Consider the following 16,757-nt stretch of genomic DNA (forward strand, 5'->3'; position numbering starts at 1 on the left):
CTGCCTCCATCTGCTGCTTGGAGGGCGGGGCTGGCAGCCCCCATGAACTCGCTACCTCCTGTACATGAAAAACTAAGACACCACTGAAAATAAGCCCTAATGGGACTTTTGGATCAACATGAGACTTAAGTCTTTGCAGAGTCTGGCTTGCAATTCTGCTAATTTTCCCCCAGTCACAGCTGCATTCACTAATATTTAAAGTATGGATGAAATGGATGCCACAAAAGAAGCTGGAACTAATGGAATGTATTTATTTGATTTGTTTGATGCCCATCTCACTTTGTAGAACTTTGTAGACCTTTGTCCAAAGTGAGTCAGGGCTAGGAAGGGCAGGAGAGTCCTTGGCTTTTTCTCCAGATTATGAGAAACAGCCTGTTCTCTGCTCAGATATACCAGAAGAAAAAGCAGGTCACTCGAGGCAACAGGAGACTTGAATCTTTGCAGAGTCTGGCTTGCAATTTTGCTAATTTTCCCCCAGTCACAGCTGCATTCACTGATCTACTAGACTGTTAATAAACATCTGCAGGAAGAAAAGCAAGAGTAGAGAAGGTGGATTCAACAATTTCACCTGGAGCTATGTATGTTTTCTATTATTGCATATAAGTTTGCAATTTTATTAAGTACAGGTAAAAGTTAGCAAATAAATATAGCAAAGGTGGTGGATTTGCCTTTATTGTTTATTCTGAAGCAAACATGTCTTCAAATGAGTAGTAAAACTTTAGCATTTACATTTTTATTTAATATGCATTTACATCTAAGCACAGTACAAGACTCCTCCCCCTTTTTCAAAATGCTTCTTTTAAAGAGAGTTTTGCTTATTATTTATTGCATTTCTATAGCATCCAAATAATATATTCTTGAGAGTGTGTACAACACCATATCAGGTAGTGGTATCTGGACAAGAATTTCTAATAAAGATTATTTAAAGTATGGATGCAACAAAAGAAGCTGGAACTAATGGAATGTTTTTATTTATTAGATTTGTTTGATGCCCATCTCACTTTGTAGAACTTTTGTCCAAAGCGAGTCAGGGCTAGGAAGGGCAGGAGAGTCCTTGCCTTTTTCTCCAGATTATGAGAAACAGCCTGCCCTCTGCTCAGATATACCAGAAGAAAAAGCGGGTATCTGGACAAGAATTTCTAATAAAGATTCTCTCTCCAAAACTAGTTGATTATCGCTCAGGCAGATGAATCACATACTACCCCAAGCAGCCTCCTATCTGGTATGTTAACAAGCATACTGCTGATGGTCTATACAATATTTTCCAGTGCCAATCTAACAGTTTTCCTGCAGTTCCTGGAATGGAGATTGAACACCAATATTCCGTGGCATTCTATGAATATCAAGATCCTGCCTTTTTTTTAATGTCTATTTCACATCAAAATCCTCACTTCAACAATGACTTTTCTTTGCTTTATATCCTATTCTTTGTATTCTCAGATGATTTGTAAGGGCATAGAGAGGTCTTGAGACCAAAGGGTTTGAAATTTGCTCCTCTAAAAGTTACATTCGCCAGCAGGAGACGACATTTGTCTTGTTTTATGCTTATTGAAATTCTTCAGACATGGGTGACCAGCTTGTACTAGGAATTGAACTCCGAGATCTTCGCACTCTAAACAACACAAAGTTCATTAGCTTTAGAGGCTGGTCCTTGTGTTCAACAGTTGCAGGAAGGGATATCTTGAAACAATACCAGAATGTATACCAAATCAACATTCCCTAAGCTTTGGAAGAAGACATATAACACCATGTTCCCATGTACAATATTTTACATGAATTCCACACATCCCTCTTGGTGGAGGTGGGGGTTCTGTATTTTTACACATTTATGTTTATTACCCTTTTCAACTTTGGCCATATCTTTCCTTTTAAAACAAGGATGAATGCTCTCTGACCTGTACATGGCCATCAGTATGGCCCATAGTGGTTTGATCATAGGCAACCTGATAGAACTTGCTTATTATGTCTGCCTAGTCCTCAAAAGCTGTTTAAAACATCGGCATTTAAGTTAAGAGAAAGAGCACATTTAGAAACCATCCCATATCAGAATCCAAGCTGATGCCATGTCTGTTTGTAGATTCTGCAAGCATTTGGAGGATCTTCCTATACAAGGGAAAAAAATTGAAACAATATGAGTTTATATCCACACTGAACTTTAATTGTTGATAGTTATAAATGCATACGGGTAGGTTCCGATTCTTTCACGTTAGTACTGCTTGGTAGCTGTTCTACTTTTTTTACATTTGTGTTTTCTGATGTGTGGCATTTTTCTTGGCAATCAGACCAAACTGTAGTAGAATTCTCTTGCATATAAATAGTAGACAAAGTCTCTATTTTGGACCAGTTATGATCCTTTTTGATAGTAAGATCTATTAAGAAACTTTTCCAATGAGCATTCCGATCATGGACCTATGACAGAAAGGGAAAAAAAATACTTTACTATTCAAGGTCTCATTTGGCTTGTAAAACATAAAAATGTACTTTCAAAAATCCTCTATAAATAGGGTTATTAACTTTTAAAAAATGAAATCTGGATCAGTTTCTTATTTATTAGTTTATCGATTTTTTTAAAATAAAGCATTCGCAGTTCAGTGACTTGAGACCTTAACATTCTTTATTTAGCCACAATAAGACAAGAATATTACCCTTCCTACAGAGCTTTCTCTCCTACATTGAAGAATCTAACAATCATCTTTAAGATATGTGGAACTTTAAGATATGTGGACCAAATCCTAGAATTCCTCAGCCAGCATGTTGTCTGGGGAATTCTGGGAGTTGAAGTTCATACCTCTTAATGTTGCCAAGTTTGAAAAACATCGATCTAACCCAGGGGTAGGCAACCTTGGCTCTTTTATGACTTGTAGACTTCAGGAATTCTGGGAGTTGAAGTCCACGAGTCATAAAAGGGCCAAGGTTGCCTACCCCTGATCTAACCCAAGGTAACTTTAAAACTGCTTTGAAACCACACATTGTGTGAGTGTTGCTGGCCCTTCAGCTTCCCAAAGTTGTGTAACCCTTGTGCATTACAGAGTTGTATTATAAAGAAACAAGGCAGAAATCACAGGGCTTTGTCAATTTTCTCTGCCCGTGCAGAGGTGCTTTCGCCTCCCTACCCCAGTAGCTGTGCCACAATGGACAAAATGACAGAAGAATGAAAGATGACTGCAATGTCATGCACGGCTTAAAAAAAAACCCCTCAGCGAGAGAACTTTTTTTAATGATCTCAGGACATAAACCGATCTCTATTCCTGCAGACAAAAGCTATAGCACAAACCACTGAACATACCAATACATGCCTCCTCAGGGTAGACATATCTGTGAAGGTTCTCTCGCAAGCCCTGCATTTGTACGGCTTTTCTCCAGAGTGAATACGCTGGTGACGTCTTAGGGCTCCTTGCTGAGTAAACGTCTTTCCACACTGCTCACAGAAATAAGGAGGAGTCTCTGGGAAGAGGATGAATGTGAAGAAACAAACCAGTGTTAGTTTATTTCTAATTCTAATGTCACTTTTAAAAACATAAGTCTATCTTGCTTTCTGACTTTTGTGATCTGCAGAGGTGAAGACAGGCTACAGTAGATCATGCCTGCATAAGTATTGAACTGGCAGAGCACTTAGCAATAGCACTTAGACTTAAATACCCCTTCATAATGCTTTACAGCCCTCTCTAAGCAGTTTACAGAGTCAGCCTATTGCCCCTAACAATCTGGGTCCTCATTTTATAGACCTCGGAAGGACGGAAGGCTGAGTCAACCTTGAGCCGGTGAGAATTGAACTGCTGGCAGTCGGCAGAGCCAGCCTGCAATACTGCATTCTAAGCCCTATGCCATCACGGCTCTATATAGATGCCTAATGTTTGGTTTACACGCTAAATTATTTTAAGTGCAATTAATGAACAAAAAGACATTATTTTTAAAACAAATAGGAAAACTATGGGGATCCTAGGTTCCTTTACATGATGCATGTATAAGAATTATGGTAATTGTGAACACCAAATCCCAGAAACCTGCTTTGCATTTGCATCTCTCCAATACACCATTTGTTCCCTACCTGCATGAACATTACTATGTTGGGCTAATGAAGTTCTCAATCCAAAGGTTTTCCCACACACATCACACTTGTATGGCTTAGCTCCCATGTGACAACGCTTGTGACATTTTAAATATTCATTGGTAGCAAAATGTTTCCCACATACATCACATTTGAAGAGGCGTTCTCCTGTAAAGGAAATATATGCACACATACTAATGTATTTGCTGTAGCCATCACTATATTCTCTTTTGTAGTAAGCAATGTTACACAGAGGACAGAAAAGGGATAATGAATGAATATTTCTGCTCCAATGCAGGATCATCCAAGTTGAAGATCACCCATCGGAGATTTTCCAAAATAATGTTTTCTCGAGCTTTTCTTAATATACTTCTCTTTTCCTTCTCTGTAACGATTAAAAACCTTTCAGGAATTTTACTGTTCATAATACTGAACAGTACTATGTGAAGCCATGAAGAATCTGAAATTCTGTCAGTTTGCTGTATCCTAATTCTTTGTAGCTTATTTGTAACATTACATACTTGCATATTATTAAGGTGACCAACCGTCCTCCTTTAGGGAGGACAGTCCTCCTTTTGTAAGTTCTGTCCTCCCTCAAAAAGTGTTCTCCTACATGTCCTCCTTTTCGATATTTGAAGACTAATCTCAGGGCTTTTTTTTTTTTCTCATAGAACGCTCAGAACGGCGTTCCGGCACCTTTTTTTTATGGGTTTTTTTTTTCAACTTTTGCATGAGCTGTGCTGCTCCCTATTGGCTTTCGAAAGCCAATAGGAATTGGTGCTGAGTGCGCCAAAACACCCGGCTGGCAAACTTTGCACATGCAAGTTGTCTGTATTATTGTTGCAATGAATAAAATGTTTCTTTTATTTACGATATTTTTTTCTTCAATTTATTTGTGTCCTTTTCATTGTAAAAAAGTTGGTCACCTTAATATTATACAAGAACAAGGTGTCGTTGACATACAACTGGTCACTTGGCAAGCCATTTGAAACTATGACAGGCTCTGATAAAGGCACTTATGATACAGATTTGAAGTTCTGATGGCCTGCCCCTCCCCCCCATGGTTACGTGATTGCATTTTGGGTTTTGGAGAACTAGCTTGCATTTACAGCTGTTTGCAGCACCCCACAGTCACATGACTGTGATTTAAAACATTTTTGGTCAGAAATTAGAGTTTACTTCCAGTTTCCAGCAATGCCCATTAGGCGCCATGGATTTAACAACCATGGAAAAAGAAAAGATGCAGTCACATAATGACCTGCTTAATGACTGGCATGACGTAAAACCGTAAGTCAAGGACTATCAGTAGTTCTCACTTAGCAACCATAATTGGGACTGGCAACTCTATTGCTAAGCACCATAGTCATTCAATGAAACACCACATGACCATGATAGGCTTATATCCTCACTTCTCCTTCAGCTGTTAAACCAAACATGTCAAACTCGCAACATCATGTGATGCCAACATATCGGGACAGTTTTGCCATTGCCGGCAATGGGGTGGGTGCGGCTTCCACGTGATGCGTCCAGCCCATGGGCCGGCAGTTTGACACCCCTGTGTTAAGCGAATCACCATGGTTGTTAAACAAAACATTACAAGACCACGACTTACAATTTTACACAAGCCAGTTGTGAAGGGTCCAAATAGCAATACCATGATGGGACACTGCAATGGTCATAAATGTGAGGATTGGTTGCAAAGCTTATTTTTTTACACCCTGTAATTAAAAACGGTCACTAAACGAGGACTGTCAGTAACCAAGGACTACCTGTACTCTTGTTTCTTTTTCTTATATTACACTGAATAACTGTTGCCTGACAGCCATATTGTTTTTTTGCAAATAATCCCTTCTGTAAAACAAAAGTATAAATGGACAGAGGCAGTTTACGTTTACCCCTTCATTTCTCCTAAAATTCTGCAAAAAAGAAAAGATGACATTCAGGGGAAGACTTCAACATTCCTTTTCTCCTGAAGGATTTCTGCCAGGCAGAAGGCTGTTGGACTAATACAGGGGTAGGCAAGCTTGGCTCTTTTATGACTCGTGGACTTCAATTCCCAGAATTCCTTAGCCAGCCATGCTGAGGGGAAAGGGAGAGGTTTCCAAGCTGAGCCATGCTGGCTCAGGAATTCTGGGAGTTGAAGTCTATGAGTCATAAAAGAGCCAAGATTGCCTACCCCTGGGCCTAGACAGTAGGTAAAGTTGCAATGTAACAGCTTGATCTTGCAGAATGAGTGGGCAACCTCCAACATTTGCCTACGTTATAGGTAGATTTTTGGAACTGTAGGGAACCTTGTCATGACCAGCCACTGGGCAAAAAAAAAAAAAAGGCTTTCTAGTGAATAACTGGTCCCCGTTTTCCCACTGCTACAAGCAGTAGGAAACCAGGAACATGTGCACCCACGTGCAATCAGAACCAGGCTGTTCTCTATGTGACTATCAGTGAACAGGTTGAATTGTTTGAATCAAGATACCTTACTATTGATTTTCTTCTCATTAAAAAACAAAACAAATCTGATATCTCTTCTTTGTAAGTAAATGTGGCCTTTTGTCAGGTTCAGGAAATTAATTTAAGCCTTACCTGTATGTGTCCTTTTATGACCATTAAGTTTGCTTTTATCAGCAAAAGAGGCCCCACAGTCCTCACAGATGTATGGCTTTTCACCTGTGTGTGACCTGCGTTCAGAGGAATATGGAAATACTGTCAAAAGGTATTTAAAACCAAATGTTGTTTTGCAAACTTCGCAAAATGTTCATCAAGACCAGGGGTCTTCAAACTTGGCCCTTTTATGACTTGTGGACTTCGACACCCAGAATTCCTCAGCCAGGCACGCTGGCTGAGGAATTCTGGGTGTTGAAGTCCACAAGTCATAAAAGGGCCAAGTTTGAAGACCCCTGATCAAGACCTTATACTACAAACAAAAAGTATGCAAGAAAGCAACTCACTACAAAGAAGCTGCCTCCACTTAATGATTTGGACAAAATGATTTCCAAGGGTTTTTTTTTTTTTTTTAGAGGCATACAACATTTAAGGGTCAAGGACTTTTTAAACTGATGTTTGACAAACTTTGGGTAGAGCAAGCACATACACACGCAGACACAAAAAGTTGATTTCATTCCATTTTAACTTATACTAAATTAAAGAGAAACTGTATTTTATTGTAGTAAAATATAACAGAATTCTAATTAAATCCATAGAGTTTAATTCATTGTTCTCTATGTATTTAATAATTTAGCCCTCTATTGTATTAAAAATTACAATTAGGCAGTAACTTTGCAGAGGCCAAATCCAGGACTGCAGGAAGCATACCTCTTCATCACGTAACTCTTTTGACTAGGGCAAAAAGAAGGGAGATGCAATGCTGGAGTTGAAATCCTCGCCTGATTAAATAAAGATTTCTTATTTTTCTACATGTTTAAGAGCTCATGAGAAGTATCAGAGAGAGAGAAAAAAATCACCAATTCAAGAAAATAGTATTCTATTAAAATAAGAGGAAAGAATTGGTGTCCTGGTTCAGATTCAATAAGGGCTGAGCCTAGAGCTATGTGCAAGAAGCGTATCTTAAGGCTCTGCCTTTAAAAGATAAAAAAAGAGAAATATTCAATTTATATTACAAATAGGTATAAATATTTTAAAACAAAATGTGTCGGGAGAAGAAGAGATAGTAGAAGCTGACCTGGTATGAATCTTGAGCTGTGATGGCTGAGCAAATCTTGAGCCGCAAATGCCACACTGATATGGCTTCTCTCCTGTGTGGGTCCTCATGTGGAAGACAAGGGCCGTTCTGGAGCTCAGAATTTTCCCACAGACGGAGCAGAGGGGACGCTTCGCTTGACCCTCATGCTTCCGCACCGAGTGAGTCCTCACATCCCTCTTTCTCTTAAAAGTGGCCTTGCACAGGGTGCAGGCAAACTTCCGGTCTTCTGTGTGAACGCAGGCTCGGTGCTCTTTCCAGCTGTTGTGACTTGCAAAGGATTTGCTGCAAACATCGCACTGATATACTTTCCCAGGCAAGGAGTGATGGATTTCTTTGCAGTGGATGACGTATTTCCTCCGTGATGGAAACTTCTCGGTGCATTTGGTACAAGTTATGATGTAAGCAGGTGTTGGGATGGCCTCGTTTTTGTTAACTTGGCAATTTACATCCTGTTTGCAGTCTTCTGTACCATGATCATATGAGTCCTCATTGTGATGATCATCTGGAGAGAAAGCCTCCTTGTCTTTATTACTGTATACGCCTGCTTCACAAACTCTTTCTCCATTTTCTTTCACATCCACAGTCCCTTGCCTACAAGTGTCCCCTTTTTTAGTATTAGTTTCAGTACCTACTTCCAGCTTCTTGTTTTTTTTGTCTGGTTGTGCTTCCTCTGGAAGGGATCTGCCAGGTTCTTCCTGAGTAGCTTTGCCAAGTATTTCCCTTTGCAGATCATGATTTGGCACCTTGGGTTGTGTTTTGTTATTCCTATTGATTCTACTATCTATCACATCTACTTTTTCTGCTGGTGGAACTATTGTCCAGTAAGCAGGCATGCATTTTTCATCTTTTTTGGATTCATGTATCTTTCTATTGGAGAAAAAAGAATTTATAGATAGGAAAATGCAATGTTGAGCGTTACAGAGACTTTAAAAACCCGCTTATACATAGTATCTCCCCAAATGAGAGCTATCAGCCTGATTTTGCCCAATAACTTTGTTTGCAATAGTGGCAAATATCTATAGCTAGGGTGTAGGATGAGGGTGAAGGTTCGTTCTCCGAGCTTGTGGGTTGCTTTCCAAATGTTTCGTTAACTTGCTAGGTAACATCTTTAGCAGAGTTTAGGAGATGTCAGTGTCAGTGTTCTTCAAAGGCTTTGTGTGGGCAACAGGACTTGTGATGGGTCAGGTGTGGGTGTGTCAAGTAAGGGTCTTGTAATGGGTCTTGTAAGGGGTCAGGTGTGAGTCATCAGTGAGAGTCTTGTGATGGGGAGATTACATCAGGTGAGGGTCATTAGGAGGTGAAGTGCTGGATGGGGGGGGGCTCGCATGGGTTGGTTGAGGGTTGATACTGTCTCTGGTTGGCTGTGCTGTTGATTTGGATTCTGACACCAAACAGCACCAGTTCGATTGGAGAACCTCAAAATCAGCAACGTTACCACCTGTCACAGTCGTAAGTTCATCAAAGCCCGGCACTCCACAAGGAATTCCATCAACAGATATATTGACCTACAACCAGCCTACAAACCCCTCAAAATCCAGATCAATTACACGGCCAATCAGAGATAGCACTGACTCTCAACCAACCCACCCAAGTCCCCCCAACCAGCACTTCACCTCCCAGTGACTGTCACCTGATATAAGCTCCCCATCACAAGATGCATCACAAGACTCTCACTCAACACACCCACACCTGACCCATCACAAGACATACTGACCATACAAATCCCTTATAAACAGGAGAACAATGACATCCCCTAAACTTTGCTGAAGATGTTACCTAGCCTGGTAATGAAGCATTTGGAAACCAACCCACAAGCTCGGAGAACGAACCTTCACTCTCAATAACTTTGTCCCAAGCTCCCAAATAAGGAGTTTCAAAATCTTTGATTTAATGATTTAAGATTTACTTGCAGAAAGCTCAGCTAAGAGAAGCTATAAGAATGTTTTAAAAAAACAGACAAGGGGACAGTCTTTTTTTCTCTATTTTTTTATTTTTATTTTACTTTTGATGAAAGTGCTTTGCTACAATTTTTTCATTAAGCCAGCTAATAAGATCGGCCTGGCACGGGAATGATACTAGTTATTTTTAAAGAGGTTAAGTGATTGGTGAAGTTTGCATAGAAAGAAATAAGCTAAAGGTAAAATATGAGTACTCAGTTGCCATGGAAACATAAGCTTTGCTGTAGTGAAGGTTACCGAGAAGGACTAAAGTAAGAGAAAAACAACAACAACCAGGCAGAGGCTTGTCCCTTTTATTCTTCTTAGGACTTTTTGTTTTGTTGTATTAAAAATGAAGACAGAGATTAAATAAAGTAGATGAAGTTGTCCAGGATTGTAAAAAGAAATTGAAGGAATTTTTTGAAAATAATTTAAATAAAGAAACCGACAAGAGGATAGTTTGAGATGCCAGCAAAGCCTTTATTAGAGATTATTTGATATAATATAAACATCGTGGAACATGCACAAGTTGCATTAAGAAAGCAAAGCAAAGCATGCCATAGTTGGGCCCGTGTGGTACAATCACCAAAGTGGCCACCAAATTTTTTAAGTGGCAGCACTGAATTGCGGCCACTCATGGTAGCACAGTCCATCAACAAAGTGGCTTGCTTTGCTTCCCAAATCCAAGCTCCAGAGATCTTCAAAAAGTAATTGTGTGACACTGGTTGAGTAGGAGGGTGTAGGGCCCAATGAGAGGAATGAGGGGGAATTACTACAGAAGCCAACATTTTGAGACTGGGTGGTAATAAATTTGGGGGGGCGCTGTAACTTTGAACAGTTGCAAAGTGATTGGTTGTAGTGTGGGAAGTCAGCCCCCCCCCCAGAGAAGGAAATATTAAAAAGGGCAGAATATTATATTTCCTCAAAAGATCTTAAAAGGGCAAAAAAGTATGCCCTCCCCAATGCAGAAACCAGCTCTGTAGAAATGCAGATATCATAATCCTTTCAGAAAGACTGGCACTGGAAGCTTAGAGCTGATGGGATTAGAAAGACAAAGATCCCTAGAATCAACAATCCCTCACACCAAAAAATCCAATACAGGACATAGTCATCAGCCAAACCCCCAGGGAAGAAGGATATGACCTTTCGGACATAATAGGATTAACTCACCACCATCAGAATACCAGAAAGGCACACTCAGACTCAAGTCAAAGTACATGACACAGGAAATTACAAAGCCTCAAACAGGAAGAACTCCAAACAAAAACTCAAGAAGATATAAAAACCCACCACTCCCTACTACATGTGGTCAGCTTTCCCAGAGCCACGCTTCTGTCTGGCTTTGCTCTTCAATAAACTACAACCTTCTTTCTAAAGCAGTCTCCATTTTGTTTATTCTCAGCTTGAACTGGACTGATGAAGATTTTTCTTTCAACAGTAGGTTGGGGATTAGTTGTATTTTATGTTCTAGCCTCAACAAGAACTTTTATAAAATGATGTATCATTAGTATATAGAAACTTCTGGAATATATAAAAGTACTTTGAATCCCTGCTGGAAATGTAAACACACTGAAGGGATACTTTACCATATTTAATGGACACAGAAAAGGCTAAAAAATGGATATAATAAATACAGGCACTAATCCAGAAGGTTTTAATGGTTAAAGTACAACTGAAACCAGAGATTTTTCTTTTAGGACTAATGGACAGGCAATTTGAAAAAAAAAAAACAACAACCATGAAACTTTTGTTTTTATATAGGATACCTGCAGCAAGACTCTTAGTGCTCAGAAAAGGAAAAATTTGACATTACCCATGGAGTGGGTTGGTGAAGATGATAGAACTTGTAATGGCTAAATTAACAGTATGGCTGACTGGAAACTACTTGTAGACTTTTTGCATGAAATAGAAAAAATGTGCTCATGATTTGTGGTTTTTATGATTAGAAAAAAACTGGATAATAGAAAAAAGTGAGTTTTATAAGAGCTAATATTGTAATTCTACTTATATTTGCTACAGAACAAAATGGAAGGTTTTTCTATTTCTTTTTACATTTTTTTCTTTTCTCTTTCTTTCTTTGCTTTGTAATACTTTTCCTTACTTCCTTAGTCTTCCTAAGAGTAACTTTATTACTTTGGGTTAGTTTTTATGTTCTTTGCAAATTTTTAATAAAATTTATACCAAAAAACCCTCCCACAATAAACCAAACCCAAACCAGCTAAACTATGGCCGAGCATAAGGTAGGAACTCTGCTACAAAATCAAAAGCTAAAAAGCTTGCAAGCCAACTTCTCTTTGCTACTGTTGTCTACTTTTTATGTATTAAAAAAAAGAGGATTTACCTTATGTGACTATTAAAGGCTGACCTCTGAGCAAAACTGGCTGGACAGCACTGACATTTATAAGGCTTCTCTCCTGTGTGGGTTCGTATGTGAATTGTCAGGCCATACCTGGAACTGATGACTTTGTCACAGTAGGGGCACTGCTGCGGATGCTGCTTCTTTTCATGCACCCTGCGGATATGAGCACTGATATCCTTCTGGTGCTGAAACTTTTTGTCACACAGCAAACAAGGGAAGATCCGCTCTCGGCTGTGGACAGTGACCCTGTGTTGCCTTAGACTGTGGCAATTGGGAAAGAGTTGGCTACAAATATTGCAGCTATACTCAGTTCCCAGGCTTGTGCTATGCTCCAGATCAATATGTGATTGGTACTGCTCAGCAAAATGGAATAAATGATTAGGCTTGTCACTGGCATATGCTCTTGGCAAGACTTTTGATATATTGCGGGTTGATTTTCTGAGTTTCGCCTTACAGAGTGTCAAGCTATTTTCATCCTTTTGGTCAGGCAATGTCCTGCTTAAAGCGATGTGGGCTTCCTTCAAGTCCTCTTCATTTAATGAAGGACAGTCAGTCTTATTGGTACGCTCAGATGTCGTTGTTGACTCATCTTTGGAACTGCAGCTCACAATCCTATCTTCATTAGGGTTTACACGTTTATTTTTAATATCATCAAAATTGGTGGTTGGTTTTGAATGGTTCATTTTCTTCCCCAAATGATTCTTCCTCAGTGCAGCAGCCAAAACATGTACTTTTTCTCCTCCATGTTCTGTTCGCTTCCCAGGCAATCTAACACTTTCATTTTTTTTCAAATGAACATGTGGTTCCAAGTTTCCATCTACAGCCTTCATTTTTTCAAAAATTTCAAGCAGATCTTTGCATTCAAATCTTTCAGCGACTTCCTTGATCTGGTGCAGTCTGTCCACTTCAATTTCTAACTCTGCGGTGTAAACAAATTTGAGGAATGAGACAAATTCTTCAGTCTGAATATCCCGGAGGATCACTGTGCAGTTTTTGACGTTCTCCATTTCACTATTGAGAAAAAGGCTTTTAAAGTAATTGCTAGAAGCTGCTAAAACAGCTTTGTGAACGGAAAATTCTTGTTGGATTTCTAGCTGGTCTGTGTATATTGTAACATCACAAAAATGTCCAAATTGATAGAGAGAATGTAATGTTCTCAGAAGGTTGGAGGCAGCAACACTGGATTTCATTAAAATTTTCTTTTTTTCCATCCTATTAAACAGAAATACAGTTGAGAACATTTCGTCAGCTTGTAAAAATTACCCTTCTCGTCAAAGTTAGTTTTAATGTCAGATCTTCCATATTTATACTCAATATTTAAAATTCCTACAATTAATGGCCAGATAGATAATAGTAGATTAACTGAGGAAAAGTCTTTTTTTAATTTAAAGGTTACAATACCATCTATGCTTACTTAAGTTGCATTATATTCTAGCCTCTGTCCTCTACAAATGTGAACTGTGTAAAGCTGAAAGGACGACTTTTTGACAACCAGCATATAAAAAAGAGAAACATGAAGGTGATGTATACATAATTCAGATCTTTGTAAACACTAGACAGCAAGTTTTTTCAAATGTTTTGCTTCCTGAAAAACTTTAGGTAATTATGATATTCATAGCCCTTCAAACTAAATGCAAATATAAATTCAGAAAGACTGCATTATATAGGAATCTTCAGAAATATGAAATTAACTTTGAATGACTACAACATATTTAATTATGTAATGTTTCTGACAAATTGCACGAGTTCAACAGGGCTAAAAATATTTTGCTGCTGATTTTCATTTGTACTTGGGTGTCAGATGCATCTCGCTACAGTGTTGAACAACAGTCAGCCAGCACTGACGGATTCCTGTTGCCCTGATACCATTTTTTCATAGAAGCATTATCCTAGTGGAGCTTTTCACCAATTTCATCATTGACTGGGCCTAGATTTTCAGGAATGAGGTCCAAGTGTAAATGCAGCAAATGAATCCGCAATGACATTTTGCACTATTTTACACGATCGTGTACAATTTTGTAAAATATTACTTTTATGTATGAAAGCAGCCAAATTGGAAAGGAGGAAGCTTCTTTGATTCAGCCAATGAAACAAGAAACAAGACACAGAAAATACTAAATCAGACTTTTGCCCCAACTTTCTACTTGCAAGGAAATTGCTTTTATTTAAATAAAAGAATATTCAAAAATACAACCTGCCTACCTTCATCTGACTGAATGCATTAAATGGATCAGACAATTTGCAGGAATAGTTGATAGATAATTAACAGGGAATTCCCTAGATCTGTTTCTAGGAAAATTACCCATTTGCCCTTGCTTCCCAGAAGAGAAAGCTGATGTATCTAGAGTATTTGTTTCATTTTTTTGGACTGACAAGAGAATGATCAAAACCATTTGATCATTGCTATCCTATATTCCTCCAAATAAGCTTAGACCGCAAATTCTGTCAATTGTAGCAACAGAGGAATGTATGAATATGTTGAACTATAATCTCCAAGGGCATAATGTCGGAAAATGGTATAATACAGCAGTAATGGCAACTGGAGAGGCTGAGGTTCAGGGCATCATTCAACAGGGCTTCCTTTGGATCTTTGCCCTCCCTTAGTTCAGACTACCTCACAAGGTGATTGTGAGGATAAGTATAGTGGAGAACTTCTTGTAAGCCACAAGGGTTGACTTCTCAGAAAAACTGAGGGGCATAAATGCTATTTCTAAAAGATTGCCGAAGATGTAGAGAGAAGTTTTATCTCCTAATCTTGCAAGTGGGGAAAGATTTAGCAAAACTGAAAGGGATCCATGATTAATGAAACAAAAGCAGCGTAGTACTTTATGTTAAGGAATCCAAGCAAGCGATCTCCTAACCATACCCTCCAGATATGTCTCCTGCTCTCCGCTGACTGAGGATAACAGCGTTACAATATAGTATAATCCTCGAAACTCCTTAGAAAGCAGCAAGTTGGAGAAAGCTTTCTGGCTTTTACTTGCTACTTTACTTGAAGAGGTCGCCACGGTCAACAACAAGGCTGGTTGCATTAGGACCGGACAGAGTTTCAGATGGTAAAAAGATCTTGCAGCAGCCTTGAGTGACAAGACCTATTCCTGGGCAGCGCATAGCCCTTGCCCGGTCGCGGGCAAACAAAGAGGATGTGGCGCATCTTCCCACCCAGCTTGTTTGGCGCAAATATCAATCGGAACGATGCTCCGGAGCATCTTTTCGGGGCTCGAATCCGGGAGGTTCGACTGACCTGCTCAGCGGGAGGGCGAACGGGGAGACAAGCCGAATTCTCACACTCAGCTGAAAGCGACTTTGACAGCCACCGTAGAGGCGCAGGCCCGTGACCGAGGGGTTACCCAGGAATAAGGGTTGGCTGGCGTTTGGAGCTCGTCCCTTCCTCGCCCGTCGCTGTCATCTATGGTATTCCATTGAGACAGAGCAGTCCGCCATCTTTCTGGTGGGCAAGGAAACCTCAGAAGCCATCTTTAGCGAAGCACGCTAGAGTGGACTCTTTCCTTAGTGTGCTCGCGCCGCCTGCTGGAGAAAGGAAGAGTTTACGAAGAGCAATACATTCGTTTGAAACGTCGCGTCCGGGCTGGGGCGTCTTTCGCTTTGTGGTGTTGTTTTCCCCGTTTCCTAGAAGCTTGTGGCCTCTACAAAACTCGGTGAGAGAGACAGAGAGAGAAACAGCAACAGAGAGAAACAACGAGTAAGCAAGCAGTGTAGGGTCACAAAACTCCACAATATAGTGGAGTTGTACTGTATATAAGAAATAACTGCATTTCTAACAGAAATAGAGCACAACAATAATGAAAACTGCCTTGAATGCATTTGGGTCAATATAAAAGGGGGGAAAATGACATTGCCATAGGTGTATACTATAGGCCACCCAACCAAACAGAGGAAATAGATGAACTTTTTGCTAGTCAGTTAACTAAGGTATGTAGGAAGCATATCACAATAGTAATGGGGGACTTTAATTACCCTGACATCAGCTGGGAGACAAACTTGCACCAAGTTGGAAGATCAAATAGGTTCCTGACAAATCTAGCAGACAACTTTGTCTCTCAAAAAGTAGAGAAGGGAACTAGGGGATCAGCTATATTGGACTTAATTCTCACTAACAGAGATGAAATGATAGAAGGTGTTGAAGCCACAGGAACCTTGGAGGGGGAGTGCAATATTGGAATTCAACATTACGTAAGCACAATCAACATAACATAGTCAGACTAGGGCCTTAGACTTTAAGAAAGATAATTTCAATAAACTTAGAGTTTGGGAAGGATTCCATGGATGAGAATCCTCAAGTCAAGGGGAAAACAACTCAAGAAGCTTGGTAAATTTTGAAAAGTGAAATTATAAAAGCCCAGTCTAGCACAATATCAATGGAGAAGAAAAATAGCAGCTCTCAAAAGAAACCAGCATGGCTGCATAAAGAATTCTCCGATAAACTGAAAGACAAAAAGAACAAGTATAAAAAGTGGAAAGGGGGGCACATAACTGAGGCAGAATATCAGCAGATAGCCCGAGCCTGCAAAGATGAAGTGAGGAAAGCTACGGCTCAACATAAACTAAGACTTGCGACAAATGTCAAAAATAACAAAAAAAGCTTCTTTCAACATGTAAAAACCAAGAAAAAAGTCAAGGAAACAGGCCATTAGTGAGAGACAGTGGCAAGGAGGTGATGAGCAACAGGGAAAAAGCAGAACTACTTAAATCATT

The 16,757-nt window shown here is 39.6% G+C and overlaps 1 protein-coding gene across 3 annotated transcripts; it reads right to left on the reverse strand.

Annotated features, from left to right (window-relative positions):
- Positions 1 to 663: 663 nt before the first annotated feature.
- On the reverse strand, positions 664 to 15,538 carry LOC120301804 (GDNF-inducible zinc finger protein 1-like). 3 transcript variants are annotated; one of them, XM_039329442.1, is made up of 7 exons: positions 15,286 to 15,538; positions 12,132 to 13,253; positions 7,725 to 8,612; positions 6,629 to 6,723; positions 4,049 to 4,216; positions 3,287 to 3,444; positions 664 to 2,409 (listed from the first exon to the last, which is right to left on the reverse strand). In XM_039329442.1, the coding sequence occupies exons 2-7, from the start codon at positions 13,250 to 13,252 to the stop codon at positions 2,170 to 2,172; spliced, it is 2,670 nt and encodes an 889-aa protein (XP_039185376.1). In that variant the 5' UTR covers position 13,253; positions 15,286 to 15,538; the 3' UTR covers positions 664 to 2,169. The 3 variants fall into 3 exon arrangements, with proteins under 3 accessions (XP_039185376.1, XP_039185375.1, XP_039185377.1); XM_039329441.1 differs by having other exon boundaries at positions 12,024 to 13,253; XM_039329443.1 differs by having other exon boundaries at positions 2,234 to 2,409; positions 3,297 to 3,444; positions 12,024 to 13,253.
- Positions 15,539 to 16,757: the final 1,219 nt, after the last annotated feature.

Source organism: Crotalus tigris, unplaced genomic scaffold (assembly GCF_016545835.1).
Source record: "Crotalus tigris isolate CLP2741 ecotype Arizona unplaced genomic scaffold, ASM1654583v1 scf7180000024397.1630199, whole genome shotgun sequence".
Taxonomy (NCBI): domain Eukaryota; kingdom Metazoa; phylum Chordata; class Lepidosauria; order Squamata; family Viperidae; genus Crotalus; species Crotalus tigris.